Consider the following 22287-nt stretch of genomic DNA (forward strand, 5'->3'; position numbering starts at 1 on the left):
TAGCTAATATTAGCTTCCGAAAGGAACTACCAGATGCTTGTTTTTCCAATGTGTGGCACCATGACGTTTGTTCGTTCCGATCCACTGATACATGTACTGTAGCTATTTGATAATAAGCAAATGCATATTTATATTTCAGCCATACATAGTATGATGAAATATATTGTATTCGTAATGTTTCTTTCTTTCTTTCTTTCTTTCTTTCTCCTGTCAAATCTTCAAAGTGATTCATCTCCGCCGTTCCTGGACCGAATGACCTGAAATTTGGCACAGGGGTAGAATGGGCTAATACCTTGATACTTTTTTCTCAGTTTTTTTCATATCTGCCTCTAAAATGATTTTATTGAGATTTTTTGGTCAATTTTAGACCAAAACTGTATATTTTGGCCCCTGTACCCTGGTATTACAACCAAATGAGCTGAAATTTGACAGAGATGTGCCTTGATAATGCTCCCATATAAATTCGATAACACTTTTGGTGTACAATACAACAAAATGCTTATTTTTGCGATTTTTTGACCAATTTTTGACCAAAAAAGGACACTTTTGGCCCCTGTACCCTGGTATTACAACCAAATGAGCTGAAATTTGACAGAGATGTGCCTTGATAATGCCCCCATATAAATTCAATAACACTTTTGGTGTACAGTACAACAAAATGCTTATTTTTGCGATTTTTTTACCAATTTTTGACCAAAAAAGGACACTTTTGGCTCCTGTACCTTGGTATTGCAACCGAATGAGCTGAAATTTGACACAGATGTGCCTTGATAATCCCTTCATATAAATTCAATAACACTTTTGGTGTACAGTGCAACAAAATGCTTATTTTTGCGATTTTTGTACTAAGTTACAACCGTTTCCCACTGGCTTTGAGGCGATATCGGGAGTCACAGATGACGTCAAAACCTTTATGGAGGACAACTACGGACAACTTTGGACAACTTTGGACAACTTCTGACATCTAACTTAACTTAGGACAACTTCGTGCATTTCACCCTGATACTGGACATGGGTGCAATTTTTGACCAAAAAAGGACACTTTTGGCTCCTGTACCCTGGTATTACAATTAAATGACCTGAAATTTGGTATAGATAGGCATTAGATACTTGGTAACAAGATTCAAGTAAAATTTTTGACATAAACAACTTTAAAATGATTAATTTTGGCACTTTTCTGAGGGGAAATTTGATTTCTTTTGGCCTCCTGACGTGACCTTCCGTGACCCCGCACAGAGCCACACCTGTGCGCGTCAGCCGGAGAGTTAATTGAATCAAAGACCTAGCCAATCAGCGAAGAGGAGGCCAAAGGCTAATTAATATTCATAAGCGGGGCCTCATGATCCCGTATATAGCAGTGTTCCCGCCAGGGGGAGCGAAGCCCGCCTAAGGCTCTCGCATTTTAGACTATTCAGAAGGCTTTATATTGTATCAGTTCTTAGGGGCATATCTATGATAATCGTAGCAGTCACTTAACTTCTCTTCAGGAGTTTAGCGTAACACTATTTCAGGGCAAACCGTCAAAGGCAACTAAAAACAAACTTTAACGTTACTGAGTTCAACAGTACTTATAACTTGTTATCCGAAGTTGAAACGCTAGCGATGGTATTTTCGCTGCGCTGTTAGCTCCGTGCGACTGTTGTTGACGGTCTTATAACGGTATATTTTGCACCCCTGTACCCTGGTATGAGTAACATTTGGTATAGATAGGCATAAGATAGTTGGTAAAATGATCCAAGTAAAATTTTTGGCATAAAGTACTGTAAAAGGCTTAATTACAGCACTTTTTTTAGGGGAAATTGGTTTTCTTTCGTTCTCCATGCCATGACCTTTCGGACGTTCACCCCACAGAGCCAACATCTGCACCTGCGTCTAGCCGACAGGAAGAGTTAATTCAATTAATGGTTCAGCCAATCAGCGAAGAGGAAAGCGAAGGCTAATTAATATTCATAAGCGGGACCACACAATACGTTAACTTGAAGACTCAGGCCGTACAGACTTCTCGCCAAGATTTTTTTCAAAGCGTCGGACAGGGGTCCGGGGGCCGCCGAATGTCCCTGGCGGGGTCCAGGGGCAGGGCCACTGTGGGGGGGACCCAGGTGGGCGAAGCCCCCCCGGAAGCTCTTGCATTTTAGACTATTGAGAAGGCTTCTTTTATCAGCTTTTTTTAGGGCCATATCTACGATAATCGTAGCAGTCACTTACTTCTCTTCAGCAGTTTGACTTTAAAATATTTCGGGTCAAAGCTTCAAAGACAACTAAAACCTCATAAACAACAAACTTTACTTAGCTCAACAGTATACAAAAATATTGTACGGGTTGCCATCCTTAGTTGAAGCGCTTATTTATAGCGCTAGTATCTTCGCTGCGCCGTTAGCCGCCGTGCGACTTTTGTTGACAGTCTGATATCCCTACGTCGCCGCCTCGCTGATATTCCCACGGACATGTTTCATGAAAAATACCCAGCAAAAAACGCTGTTCTGCGTCAAATTCTATTCTATAAAACATGTGAGACTCAGTGTTACAGTCTAAATATTTTGTAGAAGCACCGCTGTAGGAAAGAAGGTCCAAGCAATGTAAAACATCACGTAGCATGAAGTTCGCTGTCAACTGGCACACAGCACATGACTGTTTGAAACTCTAAGTCTAATCAACAGCCGTGTTTGATTGATAGCCGGCGGTCCTTTGATGAAGTCGGCGAAAGGTGCGTTACTTAGAAAATCTGCGTTTAGTTTTGATACGTAATTATAAGTTAGACAGTGGCGAGAATGATTATTTTCTCATCAATATTTCTCTTCAGAATTATTTGAACTTAATTGTACATCTAAACAATTGGCTTACCTGTGCAATGTTTATATGATTAATGATCAGTGTACTGAAATCATGTGTAACGTATGGCTCTATCACTGGACTGGAACCTATCATTTTTCTCTATAGTGACCACCTGTCTATAGTGGCCACATTTCTAGTGCTGTTGTTGTTTGACATAAACTTTGAACATTTAAATTGTAAGTAACTTTAAACTGCCAGAGTTTCAGCCCAATAAAACACTCTCAGCGCCAGGGTATGAGCAGACTGACCAGACAGACGAAAATAAATCCTCGAACAAGGTTCAATCGTATCTTCCGGGTCTGGCAGGACTGAGTTGTTAAACTAAAATAAGAATAGGCTCGATGGCTGATTGCATACAAAGTAAAACAGTTTAACAGTTTTACAGCTTGAAGAAAACAAACGCTCCTACAGTACCTGCACCTGCTTGATAATTATCAAATCGTATGCCCTACTTGAATAAAAAAAGTTCACTGCAATAATAAATGTACCCACATCACAAGGAGCTTATACTTTTTTAAACTTACACCTAGTTATCGTACTGAAAATTGTTAATGACATTACATGAAGTCATTCAACAATTTTCAGTCATGATGAAAATTTTCTGAATGGAAGGTGTGATTATTGTCATTTTCTGAAAAATAGAAGCAAGCTCTGTCTTTACCTGGAATCAATTCACAATACCAGTCCACTTTGGGGGATAATGTACTGTTAAGAGGATGTTCCATTTTTGCGCAGGGGTGATTTGGAACAGTCCAATGTTGCGTGGGAAGGGGTATGGCTGAAATATGCTGTATTTGCTCTTAAGCAAATGTCGGCCTTTCTAGTATCAAACGTATGTACGTACGATGACCTGGAATTTAGAATCTGTTTTCCCTCCAAACTGTTTGCTACTTTATTTCTGATGTTATTGTTCAATTTTTGTTGGCACGTGTATTTTGAAGCAAACAATTGCAACTGTTAATTTCTCATGACGTCATTTGGATGTACCAATCATATGTATAAGGTATTCGGTATGCAATAGATAGTCTTCGCAAAAGCGCATATACGCGGCTAGCACATGAATTGGTGGATTTTGTCATGAATCATGTAAATGACTTTCGTATTTACGTGAAGTAATCTATGTATAGTGGTGTACATCTTTATCTAACTTGCGCATGTCACAAGTAGATATTATATATATATAATCCCCACATGTGGAGTTTTCACTTTCACATTAATCATGCAAATAAGACTCTTTTTTTCATAATTAGTATCTGTTAACGTTTCACCTTCTATCAATCATGAATGTTACGCGTATGACAATCCTTTTATGGAAAACATAATATATTCTATATATTTATAGGACTTCACTCCCACATGAGGAGCCACCTTGGCAAGTGACTGGCTGCCTGCCTACTCATCCGTCGACATCGACTGGAGAATCCATCAGTATATTTTCCTCATTAATTGGTCAAATGAAGTCCTTATTTGCATAATTTGTCATGTCATTGTCTTAGCAAGGAGGTTGAAAGAGGGAACCTCCTTGGTCTTAGGTACCTGCATACCGAATATCATGGAAATTCGTCATCTTTACAATTCGAGCATATAACGGTAGTTCAAAGTAGAGGCCACCGCTCAATGATGGTTTCATTGCAGGTTTTGTTAAGGAGGCTCCTTGCCTTCGCGTAGATTTTCGGTAGCGCGCATGTTATTTTGTTATAAGCACACAGGCATTTGTTAGAGGCAGTGTTTTTTAATAAGATATGACGCCCTGTACACAATTGAAACAAGGTCCATTGCAACCCTGACCCCCTCTGAATATTTGGAACATTCCTTTGACCCCTGAGGCAATGTTTATACACGGTCATCTCAGGTCACCTAGCGAAACGATACTTCCCCAGCGAAGTTAAAACCACCGTAAGTATAAACTCTGCGGTTATGATAACAAACCACACTATTATAACGCAACTGCGTTATTATCGCGCAGATCTTGTAGCTAGTGACACAGGTAATCGAGCGAGTAGTAAGGAATGTTACCTTACTACGATTCAGCATGAGGGGAGGGGGGCACTGGAGAGTAATATAAGCAGCGTGACAGGCTTGAAGTTTATTAGCCCCAAGTTATGATATTAAATGGCCATGTCTTTAAAATTTCCGTGTTAATTGGGGTATGACTAAATTTTTAAAAAGTAGAAAAACAGGAAAAAGCGATCTTTTAACCTACTTGTTGGAACTGACCCTAAGAAAAATAAATTACGTTTTGCCATCGTGGTCGAAAAGGGTTTTGAACACCTGAAAGGTACCCGTTAGCTACTGGCATCTTGCCGTATACACTTTTGCCGTACAACCATCGCTGACTGTAGCAATGTATATTCTACTCGATCTCGGAGACATTGGTCTTGATCCAGTTTATCGATTTGTATATCCATTCTTTATCGCCTGTAGAGAAGAACCATGCAGCATTTTAAGGAGGCGTTTTCCAAACACATGAGACAGCCGTCCGGGGGACCTGTAGGCTGGCTGGTCAAGGTACACTCCAGGGATAATACTGTAGTATATATACTAATAAGATAAGTGTGACGTATCAAGGAGAAAGCTCCTTGGACGTATGTAGAATGCAAAGCACATTATGGTAAATTTTGTCTTGTATTCGAACCCAAACAACAAATGCTCTCATTGGGAAATATTATTGTTGTTAGCCAGTAGATACTTTGAAAATTAACAAACAAATTATAATATATTCATATATCGAAACTGAATTATTGGCTGTTTAAGTCTTAAGAGCATTGAAAAGGTAATGTATTTTAATTCGTTTTTCTTGTCAGAGATTTCTTGAGAAAAGAAACGATGGTCTTGAGAGGCAGGCGGCGAAGCTTCTCAACATCAAACCGCATCATAACGTACTGGAGGTTGGTTTTGGTCCCGGACTCGGACTAAAACACGCTTTAAACTACATGGGACCGGGTAAGGAACGTCAATACATGTTTGTTTTTTTTCTTTTGTCTGCCAGTCTTTGGGGTTTTTTATTGTGAGAGCGTCGAAGATTGCTATTTTGTCAAGAATATAACTACAATCATTTCCCCTAACTTCAGGCGGTCCAGGTAAAGTCTATGGACTCGACATTTCTACGCAGATGGTGGGCATCGCCACCAAGCGATTTCAATCACACATTGCAGCTGGAAAACTTCAGGTTACCCTCGGAAGTGTTACGGACCTCCCATACGCCGATAGGTCTATGGACGGTATATTCCACGTCAACTGTTACTACTTCTGGGACGATATGAACCAAGCTTGTGCAGAGCTGCACCGCGTACTGTCGCCAGGCGGCGTGATGGTCTCCACTTTGAAGAAGAAGAGGCTTGAGCTGTTGATTGACAGGGGTTACAATAGATATGCACATAAACTGAATCCAGACGAATACATGGCGGTATTGGAGCAGACTGGGTTCACGGGAGTGACGCTAGAGCACTTCGGAAAAGGACAAACAACTTTTGAAGCAATATTTGCATATAAGGAGGCAGGAGGTAGTAGAAGTGCAGTAATAAAGTAACAAAGATTTGTTTGCTTGCTTACGTGTTTGTGTTATTTCTGAGACCTAGTGTTATCACTGATTGTGTTTACAGTACATTGCATCTTTGCAAGTCAAGCAAGCAATCATACTGCAGAAATATCGTACACATATTGATAAAACTTTGTACAATAGAGGCCAGTTAATTACACAATTAATTACCGCACACTTCTGTTAATTGCACGGGATCCCCAAATCCCAAACCGGAACGGTCCAGCTAGCTTACTTCGCATTGTTGCACCACCCGATAAATGCACAAATACTGTGGCAAGTGGGGTGTGCAATTAAATTAATTCTACTGAGAACGTGGGTGTAACGTACGTGTTTCAATGTGAACAGGTTTTACGGGTCTGGATTATTTAATGCGGTTAAGACAGCATTTATCAAGTTCATGCTAGGCGAAAGACCAACAGATTTTGTTTATCACGTAACATAAAATAAAACCTTGTTTGTTATTCACTCCTGTTAGCACATTTACACCCTTAAAATATCCTTCCGAGTACGTCCTGTGGTCCATATTTCTATATTTGGACACTTTTGCCTGGTTGCATTCCATAGGGGCGAACGTCACCGTTTGGGCAACTTTCCCAGATAAACTGTTGTTGCTGTAGTAGACGGAGTCGTAAGGTGCAAAACAGGCCCAAACTGTACATAAAGCTCAGCCGAACCGATGTTAGATGAAGAGATAGATGAATATGCAACGTACTTCCTACTTTTTCTATATGGTGATCTGTGTACATGTATCTAACCATTGCATCGGCATCAAATTCGGCGCAATTACAAGGATTTGGGAGATAGGCGTCCAGAGGCATCCGGTTGTTTTCTTTTCGTAGCATATTACATTCAGAACGTTGCTGTTGATATAAGATCTAAATTTTACATAACAGTGATAGCTTTTGCCTTTATTTGTAGTCAGCCCAAACCCCATTCCGGTATTTCTGAAGAAGCCCTAATTAGCACTTTACCGTGACCGATACCCAGTAAACACTAAATGTTATGACAAACCAACTTGATTAGGTGACAAGCTTTGACTGCGCCCAGGAAAGCTGGGGGTCATGTTAGCGTTTCCCAGTCCAGCCTTAACAGTCTTCCACAGAGCAGAGTTTTGGAGGCACGCAGAATGTTGTTCGCCTACACTGCTGTGATAATTCTCATGGTTACCACGCCCAGTGAGTATTCTTCTTAGCATCATACATTCTAATGTGAAATCGTTGAATATGTTAGTTTAGCGCACGGAGTCGTCTTTTTGTTTCCCGCACGAATTCTTGCACTTTAATTTCTGTCTGATGAGCACCCCTCGGTAATGCCTGACAGTGGCATTCTTTTTCGAAAGTTTAATAGGATTCACCAGGCACTTTTCTTCTTGAGTCACGATAGGCTCCAGACTAGATACTGTGGTCATAATTTTCACTCATTGTTACGAAATATAAAGAAACGGGCGTTCGGCAATTTGAATATTTTAGCTTTGAGAAATGTTTTGAATTTGTGGATTTTGCCAAAACATCAAATAGTCTGAGGAACTTATTTTTCGACCACAATCTGAAGACACTTCCCCCCTCGCCATCAACCTCCGCTTGCTTTATTTGGCGGCTGCCAGCATTCCAGGGAGATGGTGTTTAAAGTTCAACAGACAATGGAATGTTAACGTTGGCACGGCTTGGAATGGTTGTCATGGTTAACCTTATAACTATAGAAGACGGAGCTTGTAGACGGGCTGCCAAGCGCACGCTAATAGCTTGATGTCGATATGTTCTGAGACTATGCTATTCCAAGCTGTCCATCTGAAAGGATTGTATGCCGGATGTGGCCAATAGGGTTTTCTTTTAAATTCCTGAAAACCCTTAATGCACGTTTGCTTTGTTTGTTTGCTATATGAAAATAGTATTGGCTGAAAAACATACATTTTGCCGAAGATGGGTTAACAGATGCCTTGGACTGCCTGGAGTGCACCAGTACGGACGAGAGCTCGCTCTGTGCCAGCGATCCGTGGAACGGTGCAGAGATATCCGCCTGTCCGGAAGGTTATAACAGGTGCATGGTGGGTTTGTGGTTATCTGCTATTGTATATGCCTCCAGACAGATATTCGCTTCGTTTTCCCTAACGTAAAAACAGACAGACGTACCATATAATACAGTTACGTCACTTGGCTTTTGGAAAGAAATGGACTCGTAGCGTGAAATTGTACGTCTTTGATTTATTAGCTGTTGATGCAATAAAAAGTAAAAGGGTATGACAGATACGTAGCTTACTTTTTTTTATTTTGCAAACGTTGTGCACTTGAATGCTTTGATAGTGATGAAGAAAAACATCAGAGGCCATTCCGACATACACCATTGTTGTTTCTGTAGACCGTCAGACTGGACCTGAACGGCAACTTGACGATCTCCCGGGCATGCGCTACCCCCGAGAACTGCTCGGCTCCCAACCCGTGCTGGGGAGCGCTCGGGTCCTGCTCCGTCAACAGGCAGCTCTACTGCTGTAACACCGACGTCTGCAACGACCACCTCACACGACCAATCACAGACTCAGCTGAGGAGATCCCGATGACGACATCACCAACTCAGACCCTGATTGGTGATGATTTGGCTGGTACAACGATCAGTGCCACACCCTCTGGAGTGGCAGTCACCGGAGGAGGGACCTGCAGTATCTTTGGCGGAGTCTTGTCGTTTTCACTCCCACTTGCTGTCCTGATCATCACGAAACCGTAACGTTTCTACAGACCACCCTATAAGAATACTTAATTTTGTAATGTTCAATCTACAGCTCCTTCTCAGACTAGAAATGTTTTGTTTTCACTCAAAATAAAGTGTGCTATGGCAGCTATGGAAGTGTTGTAAAGTTGGTGCTTTTGAGCACAGTCGGATATAGCAGTATAAGTGATTTGAATGGCGGATGCTGGCTTATCTGAACTATCATAATATCCGAACCTATTCTAACCGATATATCCCAGACTGTTAATAATTGTACACGTATCTTCATTTTTTGTTATTTGAAATTGAAATTAATTATGCAGATAAATCATAATTGTGCTCTTTTTAGTTCAGATTTGCAGTAGGGCAGTGCCTTATCAGTGCCTTATCCTGCTCAGTGCCTTATTTCAATTTTTCAGTATTGTGGCAGAATTCTGTGATTTTCCTGGTGCATGTGTTTTCAAAATAAAAAGAAAGGAATTCCGTAAACAATGATATATGATTTCAGCAAATGTAGTACCGCCAGTAGCCACCGCGTCTTGCTACCAATGCACAATGCAGCTCTATGTTTCTGTCATGACGTCTTCTAGTGTACATGTGGTCTGTATCGCCTACACATCTCTAGGACACTTCCGTTTAATCAGATGGATATCTGTATGTCCCCGGCAGGGCTTGTTCAGTATTACCCTGCCTTTGTTACTGTTGAACAAAAGACCGAGTGTCGTTTTGTCTCGCGAGATTTCACGTGACGTCACCGCGTCTCACTCGATTTCAACTTCTTGGCCCAGCCCTCCACTTCAGTCTAGCTTCCCCACGCCCAACCTTTGCTTACATCTGAGACGTTCGTGGAACCAAGAAAACTTTCCGCGATACGTCAGCAGCTGCGTGCATCTATACACGGGAGCATCCATGTGATTGTCATCTTGCAAACAGCAAACTCCGGAAAAGTGTCCCAAAATATGAGGCGGGTTGCGGTGCTAGCGGTGCTGTGCGCGCTGTTGTTACGTGAGTGTAATTTCCGTGTTTCTTGGAATCAGTGTATAGTTTCACGTCATCCTTTCATGCGTCATCAGTATACTTGTCCGACCGTCTTTTGTTTCGCAGAAGCGATGTTCACATTAAGACCTATACAGACCGAACGTTTTGTATTCCACGCCTCGGCTGTCTCTGAGCCTTAAGTGCGTTACATTCCCCTTAAGTTACCTAGCTGTTGAACAATCCCGCACTAATTACATACTACTCTTTTTCATAACTGTTTGATACACATAACAGGAAGACTTTTGTAGGGAGAGGGATTGGGGATTCCGTTCTCAAGGAAACAAGGGTCAACAAAGGCAGGCCCCACACACATCACAAAGAGTTACAGTCGTGGATTTGAAAGTCTAAGTAGGCAGAAGCTGCGTGTCCGGACCTCCGGAAACTAGTCAACAATATACTAGTACACGTAAGGGACGATACAAGTTGTCTTTTATAGTCATTCTAAAGTTGACAGGATTTGACAACATTCGGATAAATTAGATTGATATTTCCCCTCCAAACCGTTGCGTTTTTCGAATTTCTGGAGACTTTGGCTCTTGTTTATGCTTTGGCAATTATGTCGTGTAAACACTATAAAGCCTCGCGATGGTCTCATAACACATTTGCAGCGACCACACCACTTTGATCAACGGAGTAAAAAGCTTTTACAGACATGTCCATACAGTAAACAGTATGAACCGAGGTTAGGGATAGTATTGTTGCAATATTTTGAACATAAGGCTCGATAATTTTCCTCTCAGCAGGATATCGTTGTGCGTAACTTGTGACAAACTCAACTTTGGTGAGGACAGGTCAAAATTAACATAAACCTTTATAAGTCTTACACGTACACGGACGGATGGAATTTGTAATGTGAACATGTTGTATGTCAATATTCTTTAATGCTCTTTGCAGGTTCTGTATCGGTTCTTTTCTTTTTGTTACCTTCCTGCTTTCTTGCCATTCCCCGTGCATGCCAGTTTTTTTTCCTTTTTATTTTTACAGCATCCCCTTCCAACCAACCCATCATCATTCTCGCTTCGTCCCGACCAAGCACTGCTATGAATGTCTCCGAAATATGATTCCTGTTGTGTTGCTACGATCGCGACAGACTGAAGCTTTCAGGATGTGTAGCGGGAAACGAGAAGGGGCTTCAGCCCAAGCCGGGGCGAAGCTGATTTTGTACGGGTCTGTGGTTCACAATGGCTGGGAACGGCCAGCCGGTAGCGACCCCAGCCTCCCGCCTTTGTGCCCCGCGGTGCCGCCGACAGGCCGTATCTCACACACATTGTACCCACTAACACACACAGGTCTGCTGTTTGACTTGGCCGACGCGTTAAGGCATTAAGATAATCAATAATAATTATGCGCATGTCGTGACAACGTTTGGGACTAGATCTACATCTAGAACACATATATGAATACCCTTGTGTTGAGGCACAGAGTATGAAAAAGACAAGGTGAAAGGGATGGAAAAAATTAATGGACGTGAAACTGATACAACGAATTCGAGGCTCTGTGTTCGTATTGGCATCGTAACAATGACGCTATATGAAACGTTTTTGATCGTAACAAAAACCTTAACTTCCGAATACAACACTCCAAGACAACAGTACTCAAAAAGAGCGGGGGCGTTTTGTGTCATTCAAGCCCAATTGACTGTAACACAGAGCATAGAGGTTGAGGGTCTGTGTGTATAATTCTCGTTTTAGTATGGGTTCAATAAACGGAACAGGTGTTTAAGGGTCGGAGTCAGAAGATACGGACGCCATCAACTGATCAAGTCACCACACCACAGCGCCAGCAGGGCCCACACGTCGCTCCGTGCTGCCCTGCGTGACATCATGTCCGGCATTTAGAACACAGCCACCTCCTATAATCACCCTATTTACGCACGTCCACGCCGATAATTGTGAACCTTGCATAAGTAGTGAGCATGTCGCTGACCGCACTGAAGCACCAGCTGGAGCAACCGCCGGGAGACCCGCCGGGGAACGAGAACGGTGTTTAAATCCTCGTAAATCAAACGTCAGGGTCAATCTGTTTTACGAGCAGGGGAACATAGTAGGCCCGATTCACGTACGTAGCCTGGGAACAATCCCCGTGAGCTCGCTCTCGCTCCCGGTAGAGCACGATTTACACACGTCAGAACTAGAAATGGCACTTCAAAACTGGTGCTGACTGGTGCAGATGTCTGACCAGGACTAAACGTACCCCTTCAGAAAAGCGTACATACAAAACGGCACTAGTTATATACAGTGTATATGGAAAAAATTAGCTTTTGATACCACAGGGCTCCGGGCTTGTGCCTATGATTTTTACAGACCGTGGTTATCTACCTGAGTATGAATATCAAATTGTACATGCCCTCACATCAAGAAAACCGCATTTTCTCTATCTTTATCCACATACCCGTTATGCACCTGCTTGTTTGCTTGAAATTAGAATTCGGACATGAATCTGCGATGAGTTTCTTTGCGCGCATCGAAATTGTTATCTGTAGTGTTTCAGTGTCTATATAATAAGAACAAAGTTAAGATCCCTATCACAGAATTTGCATGCCCAAGACAAGAAATATGGGTAAATCGGGGCTAAAGAATAGCTTCTAGAAGAAACTACTCATAAAACATTATGGATTATTATTAAGAAGTCACTTTATTTTTTTATATTTATAATTACGTCTATGTATTAATGTTAGTTTGCTCCGATTCAAAAAGGAAAAAAAACGTTTTATGTGGTGTACTGATGATCTTTAGTCGATAAGGCGTCAGAAGGATGACGGCCGAGACACAAAGATTTACCATTTTCGACCTTTTATTCGAAAGTCTTCATCAGAATCAACTGATGTACTGATGATCTTTAATGTGAGACCGCTTGGCTCTTTGTAGGTACAATTTGATTATCTCCAACACATTATTTTCTGCCCAGAAAATTGCTGCCGCGACCGCCTACAGGGTACTGTACAGTCTGTTATACTTGTAATGGCCCTCTGCAACAGGAAGAGCGTAAGGTAGACATACATTTTGACATGCGCAGAAGACAGCTACCTGTCTATAAATACCGGGCACCTTGCAGGTGAGATCACCACATTTTCCCCAGCATACTGTCGGTACGCAGTCCGATACGGCGGAATCATGGCTCTCAACACGTCCAACGCTTCGGCAGCATTAGATGGAACAGGGGGCGACGACACACTTAGCCCTCTCCAATGCTACATCCTCCTGGCAGAAAACCGTACGGGCCAGGACGTGGAAGCCTGCCACGACGCTACCGCCATGTCTGGCACGGGGACTTCGGACGCCGCCGCCATCGTCTTCGGCCTCGCCATCATCTTCGCCAACGTACCGGTCATCCTCGGCATTGCGAGGAAGAGGAGTCTACACAAGCCCATGTACTACCTCATCGCTAACATGGCCGGGGTGGACACCATGGCCGGAGTGATGTGCTTAGTCCTACCGACCGTTCGTCAGGCGGGAGGCGGCGAGGGGACGTACCTGAGACTCTACACAACCTTCTTCTTCTCCGTCCTCCTGTCTCTCCTGGGCCTGACGCTGCTCACCCTGGACCGATACATCTCCATCTACCACGGCCTGTTCCACCAGACCAGCATCACCGGCAAGCACGTCGCCGGGGCCGTCTTCGCCACTTGGGTGCTGAGCGCGCTGGTCTCCTACTCTCCGCTGTTGGGGTGGACTTGTCGTGTCACCAACATCCGCCCCGACATGTGCCTGGACTTTCTTGATCTTCATTACTTCATCTGTCTTGTTATCATCATTTTAGCAGGCATGATTTTTGTTGTTGTGGTAAATGTGAGAATGTATATAACTTTAAGGCGCCGACTGGTAGCCGTAGGTGTGAACATAAATGCCCATTTACTCGGAGGAGTGCACATGAACGCACAGCAAGTTAAAGCCGCGAAAAAGAAAGCCTTGACCGTGGCCTTTCTTGCATGTGCCTGTATCATTAGCTGGGCTCCTTATGTCATTGCCATAGTCCAACTGTTAGACGGTCTGTACATGCGTAGCTTGGAGGAAAGATTAGCTTACAGCCCGACCGTTTTCGGTGTGGCAGTAGTCTTTCTAGGGCTGTTTCCCGCATTGAACCCGGTTTTGTACGCATTTCGTTTGCCCCAGCTACGCAAAGCTGTCATGAAATTGTTTCAAGACTGTTATAGTTGGGTTTGGACCAGACGATGTGGTAGAAGCACCAACCAAATTGTGCCGTTAGATAATATTGCGGTAAACGTGAACACCACTGATACGTTGCCAAGTGTAGATGTCCACTGAATCTGTCAAATAAGAGTAAGTTTATATTTGTCATTGTACATGTACAGAGAAGTAACGCAATAGGTGTTATGATTAAGCTTGAATTATGTATAATCTGTAATGTCAGTTTGTTTTTGCAAACATGAAGGTATGAATTGATGTCACATTCTCTTCGTTCGCCGCTCTAGAAATAAATTTGTGAGAAATTTTACTTTTTGTCATGTTGAAATTGAGTGTGAGATAGTATAACCTTAAATGTCTCTGAAATACAACTCGACATTAGTGCGATAATGGGTTCAAATCCTGTCATGCTACCGACCTTGTGCCATTGGGAAAGAGCGTATTACAAGTCTTCCCTAACTCCACATTGGTGTAGAAATGGGTACCTGACGGCGGTGGAGGGACAGGGGTGGGTACCGTGTAATGTGCCCGAGATGACAGTCCACTGCCGAAGATGGCAGTCCACTAGCCCATTAATACGGCCTCAAAACGCGACCATACCTTCTAGTAGTCTTCTAAATTTATATGCCCTCTGTACGTGGAAGAGGTATGTGATCCCCCCCCCCCCCCCCACAACAACAAATTTTGATCTATGAATCTCTTTACAGCGCTGTGTACTTTGAAATGAAAAGAGTAAGAGATACCATTTCAGATGGTTAAATTTTCCCAATTGTGTCTCGCTAGTTAAAATAATCTACAAAAGAATTCTGAGATATAAAGAAAGATAAAATATCTTCTTTGCCAATTTCTCGATTGAAATATCGTTTTGACACATATACTGAGATTTCGAAGCGACAAACCACATACAGTCACATCTTGCATCTAAGTAATAGAACACCCTAATGGTTATTGCTTGTAAGCCTGGCTGAAATATACCGCGGGATTTAACATCCAAGCGTGAAGCCCGAATAAAAGATGAAAGCAGTGTAACATTAGCTATGGGGGGGGGGGGGGGGGTTAGGTTGAACACAGGCCTAAATCATACATACCGTGTACGTACGTATACGCTGCCTGACGTGTAAATTTAGATTCTACAATATCCCCAATCAGTGAACAATTATAGCTATTAAATGTGCTCCATCAAGCGTCACCTAAATACCTATCAACGTTTTATTCATCTTCCCTTAGCAACCCATCAAAAGCGCAATCACGCTGTTCCTCTGCAGACTGCAAACATAGCAACCATAGGGCGAAAAAACAATATGGGTAAAAAAAATATGGCTGAAATTTCAAAATAGACACTTTTAACGTTGTTACAAGAATTGAAGCGGAAAAACATCGCCCCACTGTCAACAACTTGGATAATCATTTTATTCAACACGTGCCCTGGTGTAGTAAAAGTGACAATAGTGTGGTATACTGGTACAACTTAACAAATTGGTAACTACATTCATGACTTCCATTGTAGTGGTTTTACTTTTGCAACTTAAGTTAAGGCTACTTCACTAGTGTCACTTCTACAGGCACAATTATTAGGCCAGAACATAGCCTATTTGCCCATTTTGGTAATTTCTCGTCATGTTGACGTCCATCTCCAAAGAAGAAAAAAAGTCATGTTTTTTTCTGAAATCATGCAAAAATCAATGAGGGCAAAATTAACTTGCTGTTGCCTTATCATGTATCTTCGGACATATGATAAGGGTGTATTTAAAACCCTCCATTTTTCAGGTACTACTAATTATAAGTACTAGTATTTTCTGTAATACTTAACAACGGGGTTTTATGATACAAACGTGATATTGGTGAATTAGAAACGATACATCCTGTAAAGTGCAAATAGTCACGACTTCTTTTTGAGTCCATTGATGGATCGTAATCTTTATTCTTTTGCTGCAAGGACGAGATGTAGTCTGCGCGCCTGCGGTAACACCATAAGCCTCAAGACGCAAACAAATATATCCACTAACGTCACGGACCCTGTCTCACGCTCGGGCCGGGTGTTTCAAACATCTATTAGAGAGTTTTCTGAAGGAGGTAGACGTGTATGTGAAGAATACATAACGTGGAATCGTGATATCTATCTGTGCAGCACCATTGGGGAGCTCTTTGGCGTAATATAACAAAATCGCTTGAATATAAATCTTTGTTTGAACTTAATGTTCTCTATGCGTATCACGTTGTGTACATGTGCTCGCGTATGTGTTTGTGTGTTTGTGTGTGTGCGTAAGCGTGTGTATGCGTGTGTGTGTATGTGTGTGTGTGCGTGTGTGTGTGTAAGTGTGAGTGTGTGTTGTGTATGTGTTGTGAGTGTATGTGCGTCTTTGTGTGTTTGCGTGAGTGTGAGTGTATGTTGTGTATGTGTGTGTTTGTGTGTTTGTGTGAGTGTGAGTGTGTGTTGTGTATGAGTGTGTTTGTGAGTGTGAGTGTGAGTGTGTCTGTGTGTGTGTGTGAGTTTGAGTTTGAGTGAGTGTGTGTTGTACATGTGTGTGTGTCTGTGTGTGAGTGTTTGTGTGTTTGTGTGTGTGTGTGTGTGTTGTGTATGTGTGTGTGTCTGTGTGTGTGTGTGGCTGTGTGTGCGTGTATGTGTGCGTGTGTGTGTGTGTGCGTGTATCTGTGTGTGTGTCTCTCTGTGTGCGTGTGTGTGTGTGTGTGTGTGTGTGTGTGTGTGTGTGTGTGTGTGTGTTTGTGTACGTAAAGTGAACAATCCCTCCGTCGCAAATGTTCCAGGAGATTTATACACATTGATCATATTTCTTTTCCAAAGGTTGCACGGCCTAATTCTGTATACACTGGCTCACAGTCTTGTTTATCCCTGCGGCAGGAACACTGCACAACCTTGGCAAAACCCGAAATGTAATCAAACGGCTAGGCTTGAATCACAATGTGTGGGCGTGGGTGCGCAGGGTGTTTGGTCTGTTATTTGCTCTTCCATCGCTTTGCACTTGTTGTTAATTTCACCAGAGCTCTGTTTTCGATGGCGTTTGTGTCATGGTTTAGAAGCGTAAGTAAAGAAGCCCCATTGACGGGTTGCTATGAAATTTGGTGTTTCGTTTGGTCATGATAGACCTATCAAAGATAAGATTCAATTTTGCACCCCTGGTGGCTTTTTTTTGGCTACTGCATTATAAATAGGATTCCGTATCTTTTTCTATCTCTTATCTGGACAAGAAGCAGTCAAGCTATTGTATCCATGTTTAGATGCTCGGAAAGAAGTGACCTATGGGTTTGGTCCCTCTAGCAGCTGCCTTTGTAACTGCAGGGTTAAGTCGCAGATTTCAAAAAAGGATAGGTCAAGAATGAATGAATGAATTCTCTTATTTCCTAACGTAAGTGAAGACCAACTTAATGGTTTGCATAACATGCAAGCGAGGACCTGATTAATAGGGAAATTTTCATTTCAATTGTAATAGTAGCAGGAACTTTGTACTAAATACAGGGTTTGAGATGAACATCAATTAGAATGCATATGAACAATGCAAGTTATGACGTAATTTGCATAGTTGATGAAAACATTGCATTATGCCTTGGTACTGAATGATGAAACATTCATGCAAGTGACACAAGTACATTAGATATTAAAGGGTGAATATCATTATGTAAATCATGTAGATTTGGACATCATTTGCATTATCGTAAGAAAATGCTACTAACTATAGCCTCCTAAAGGATAGAATTGTGATATTTGCCACAAATTTAGAAAGAGGAGGTAATGAATTCATGTAAGGTGAGCCAATACATTTTTTGCATATCTAACTAGTGAGCAGATTTTGCCCTAAGTCTCTAGCAAATGTTGATGATTTCACATTTGTCACATATGCAAGTTATTTGGAAGTGAGCATTTTAAATGTTATGCAAATTGTTGTAATTACTAATGATATAAATTAAGTATGGGGTTGGTGAACCCTTGTCGTGTAATATTTTCCCTGTCGCTGCACAATTTGACGGAACAGTTTATTTCCCCATTTTCGCTTCTGTCCATGGTGAGGTTTTGCCATGTAAATACTGATTATTTATTCAGACCAACACACATGGTACAAATGGTACAAACCTCGACCTGACCTCCCAAGGTCAGAGACAAACAACAAAAGATCCTTTTGAAATCAATGTCCTAATTTGGTGTGCAAACATACCCAGCCCAGGGCTTCCGGTTAGGGTTGTTCGTGTAGAGCAAAGGAAAAAAAGACTTTTGAGATGAAACGAATCTACATTTCTTGTTGGCACAAAGAAGAGAAAAGACCACTGGAGGGGAGCGTCTGTGGATGTTTACCTCTGTTTTCTGTTTTGATCATCATTTCGCAACATGTAAAATATTTCCTAACGTTATCTGCTGCTGCTACGTTTCCAACGTCACCAAACCTAGCATGCAGGTATAATTTTACATGGAAGGGGTGATATGTATGAACACTTCTCTATTTACTATACTTCTCATAGACAGAAAATAAAACTTCAAAACACACAGGTGGCAAGGATGCCATTACGTATCATCAATCAAGTTTATAGTGTCTCTAGTGATAGTGTGAGGAGCAGCCTAGAGAAGACACAACACTGATCCTGACATAGAGTTTTAGGAGATTTTATTAAGGCTAATGAGATAGATCAGCGGCTAGTACTGTGATTATTTGCCTTCAGGGGTTACTCTTATGTATGGTTTATCCATTTGTCTTCTATGCCTCACTCCTCACTACTTATTGATAGCAACATGACTAATCCATTGGTGTCAATTCTTCAACGGCCTATCCCTGTATTTTAAGTTCATTCAAAACATATATACATGTACTCGCACCTAAACCTCCGTAAGGGTTGTATACCCCTGTACTAATGTGTGTCTATCCCGTGCAGGCGTGTCGGCTCTGCGGTGCTGGGAGTGCCGGTCCCGGGGAGAACACACCCGGTGTGAGTACCGGCCCGGCCTGGTGGCCAGGACCACGCAGTGCACGGACAGGGAGACTCGATGTCTGGTATGGTATAGCGTTACATTAGCCTCCTTCGCAGACATCTAGCAGGGCTTGCTTTTATAGACCTTTATGTGGGAGCGCAGAGTCACGATTTTTAACATGGTACTCTGATGCCGAGACAGAGTTACGCGCTCGGAGAGCCTTTAAGCCTATGTTGAAAATCGCGAATCAGCGCTCCCGCAGAAATATAAGCCAGTAGTCTGCGAAGGAAACTAGGTATAAGTATAACGTTATGTGTGGGTAGATAGAATATCACTTTCCAAGCAGAGATTAGGCACCAGCTTGTTTTGAACGTTGTTTTAGGCGTTTTTAGACTATTTTTCCCACCAGCTGAACACTTCACTAATTCCACTTCCGAAAGGGAAGAAAAGGTCGCAGACATCGACGAAGGTTACACGTTTAGGTACAACATTGTGTAGTACAAAGTAAATCAAGAAGTAACTGAATATTTATTTTTTTTAAGAGTCAGACGTTTCTCTCTCTTCCATCTGTGAATAAGAATGGCATTATTGTGGATGTTATCTGAAACGCCAGGCCCTTTTTAGAGAATTCATTCGTTGTTTGATATATTTTGTATTCCGGAAGAGTCGTTAAAATCTCAAGTCAACATTTGTCATACCCCTTTTTTGACTAAATTTTGTATATCGGAAAACGATTTTAGAATCATTGCATATCCTGCGAAACGTAAAGGCATTTCGTCTTTTTTTAATCATCAAGCTTGTCTAGAATACGGCCAAGCTGTGCTGTCTTGGTTGCTTGCAAGTTTTGATCATGACCAGTATTCTGGTCCCCGGATTGATTTTTTTTCGCGTCACTAATCTGAACTTTGGTTAAGACTTAAGTGTTGAGACTTAAGCTGGTTCATGTGTACAATAAAAGGTTTCTCTCTCTCTTTTTGCAGACCTCCAAAGCCAAGTCTAACGGCCACGTGACTGTTGTGCGCGGGTGCGCCACGCCTGCGCGTGGCATCCTGTCCGACTGTGACGGTGTGACGGGAAACTGCTCCAACCAGCAGTACTGCTGCGCCTTCGACATGGGCAACGACGAGTTCTCAGCAACCGTTACCATGGAAACCACAATTCTCACCACCCTGCGTGATGAGGAGGACCAAACCGAAACCGTCACATCCGACCCCGGGCGGAAGGCGCCGAAGATTGGCGTCGTCATGGGGAACGCAGGACAACGCGTCGTTCGTGAATTCGGACTCATTGTAGCGTGTTATTGTGTTCTTTTGATGACGTCATGGTGAATCAGCGCTGACCTTGACCATGGACACTTAGATGCTTGTACATACGTGCTTAGTGGTTAGGGCGTGTCTGGCGATGAAGAATATCTCGTTATTTAAAGCCGTAGTGGGAAACAGCCGTGATAGTATATGTTGATGCGTGTCTGGTGCCGTCTACGCATGCGTAATTATTCAAAGATGACAGGATATGTACAACAATGCTTCTTAAGTTATGCACAATTGTCAGAAATATATTTCCTCGTTCACCTTCACCTTCTCAACATTAGTAAACAAATCAAATTGAAGAATCCAGATTTCAGTCAGATTAAAAACGAGTAAAGAGGTTTTTGAAAAACACTCTCCTGTGGAGATTCTCTTGTGAACTCAAAAATAGCCTTTTCTTACTGATACATGAACATGAAGCAAAATCTTACAGCTATACATTCAAGTTGAACTCCTGTAATCTAAATGTACCTAGGACTGAGGGAATTGAGGGGTCCAATAACGGAAACTGGCGAAATATATTTATATAAACGGTGAATTTCTTGCCTTTCATACTGAATCATCATGATAATTGCCATATGTTGCCACAAAAATACTTCAACATCTAAGATCAGATCGCGTTTGATCACTCATCGTCGGTTGGAGCAAAAGCGACGCCTTGTGATTTGTAAATGAGCTGCAAATATTTCTTTCTTTTTCAATGTCAATTAGACGTATCAATGATTACTTGCCACTCAAACATTAATTGAAGGGAGGTGGACAGTAAATTCCTTTGAAACTTTTGTTCAAATATTCTACATTCAATCCTGAGAAATGTGTCAAAATTTTTTCACGTAGTAATTGAATTCACAAATGACTAAACAACCGTAACCTGTCATGAATTAGATTTTCAGTCTTATTACAGCAAATGTGTAGTTTGGTTACCATCCTCGCCAGTTTTCGCTACCATACCAGCACACGCTCTCACCAACGTTTTCAGACTCGTGTGGGGGCGAGCGTCCGCTAACGCCGATGGTGCCAACTAGCCAGCATCCATCTTTCCGTTCTTTGACGGAACTTTTCCACAGGGGACGAACAAAATATTTCGTCTATTTCGTCCTCTGTGATGGACAAAAATCGTCAGGTTTTTTTAATATTAATATCAATTGAACCAAGCTAAGTCTACCAGCAAAATCTGCCCCTCAAAATAAAGGAAATAGCATTTCAGAGGGTCTATATTTCAAAGATTTCCCGGGGAGCATACCTTCGACAGGATTTCCATTCAAAATCCAGGTGACGGAACAAAATTCGGGCTGGCTAGAACAGGCTGGGAGGTGTATGGGGACGGGACAAAGAAACGTCATACCCGGTCTCGATGCCCTAGCTAGCCGTCCTCCTTTTTGAGAATATTATCTCAAGGATGTTGAGATGCGGGCACATGGTGATATATGATTCTCGAGGGACCCTTACACACGCAAGAGGTATTGTTCATGAAAGCTCACTTTATGTAGAACTGACAGATCACCTGAAGCGTGTGTACACAAAGAATCACCTGATACCCTATAAATAAATGATGAGAAATAATGGCACAATATCTACATTCTTTATACGGGAAAAAATGCTCTGTACACAGGAAAGGCGATGTTACGGTATCAAAATTTAGATACGGTTGTATTTTGCCTGTTCTTTCAACGAATCTTCGAACATGTCTTACGCTTTCACAGCGTCACCAGGCGGTAAGTGTACATTACTGCAGGCCTAATGACTTCACGTAGGCAACATGTGTCGACAATTTGTCCTGCCCTTTGCGGCAACTCCACACAAGAGCAA

The 22287-nt window shown here is 42.2% G+C and overlaps 1 protein-coding gene across 2 annotated transcripts; it reads left to right on the plus strand.

Moving 5' to 3' along the window:
* The first annotated feature begins 4624 nt into the window (after nucleotides 1-4624).
* LOC118413974 lies at nucleotides 4625-21016 on the plus strand. 2 transcript variants are annotated; one of them, XM_035817667.1, is made up of 8 exons: nucleotides 4625-4728; nucleotides 5257-5340; nucleotides 5637-5775; nucleotides 5904-7548; nucleotides 8293-8417; nucleotides 8729-10078; nucleotides 19135-19253; nucleotides 20152-21016. In XM_035817667.1, the coding sequence occupies exons 6-8, from the start codon at nucleotides 10033-10035 to the stop codon at nucleotides 20497-20499; spliced, it is 513 nt and encodes a 170-aa protein (XP_035673560.1). In that variant the 5' UTR covers nucleotides 4625-4728; nucleotides 5257-5340; nucleotides 5637-5775; nucleotides 5904-7548; nucleotides 8293-8417; nucleotides 8729-10032; the 3' UTR covers nucleotides 20500-21016. The 2 variants fall into 2 exon arrangements, with proteins under 2 accessions (XP_035673560.1, XP_035673559.1); XM_035817666.1 differs by lacking the exons at nucleotides 4625-4728; nucleotides 5257-5340; nucleotides 5637-5775; nucleotides 19135-19253; nucleotides 20152-21016 and having other exon boundaries at nucleotides 7217-7548; nucleotides 8729-9568.
* Nucleotides 21017-22287: the final 1271 nt, after the last annotated feature.

The sequence above is a fragment of the Branchiostoma floridae genome, chromosome 4, assembly GCF_000003815.2.
Source record: "Branchiostoma floridae strain S238N-H82 chromosome 4, Bfl_VNyyK, whole genome shotgun sequence".
NCBI classification, from domain to species: Eukaryota; Metazoa; Chordata; class Leptocardii; order Amphioxiformes; family Branchiostomatidae; genus Branchiostoma; species Branchiostoma floridae.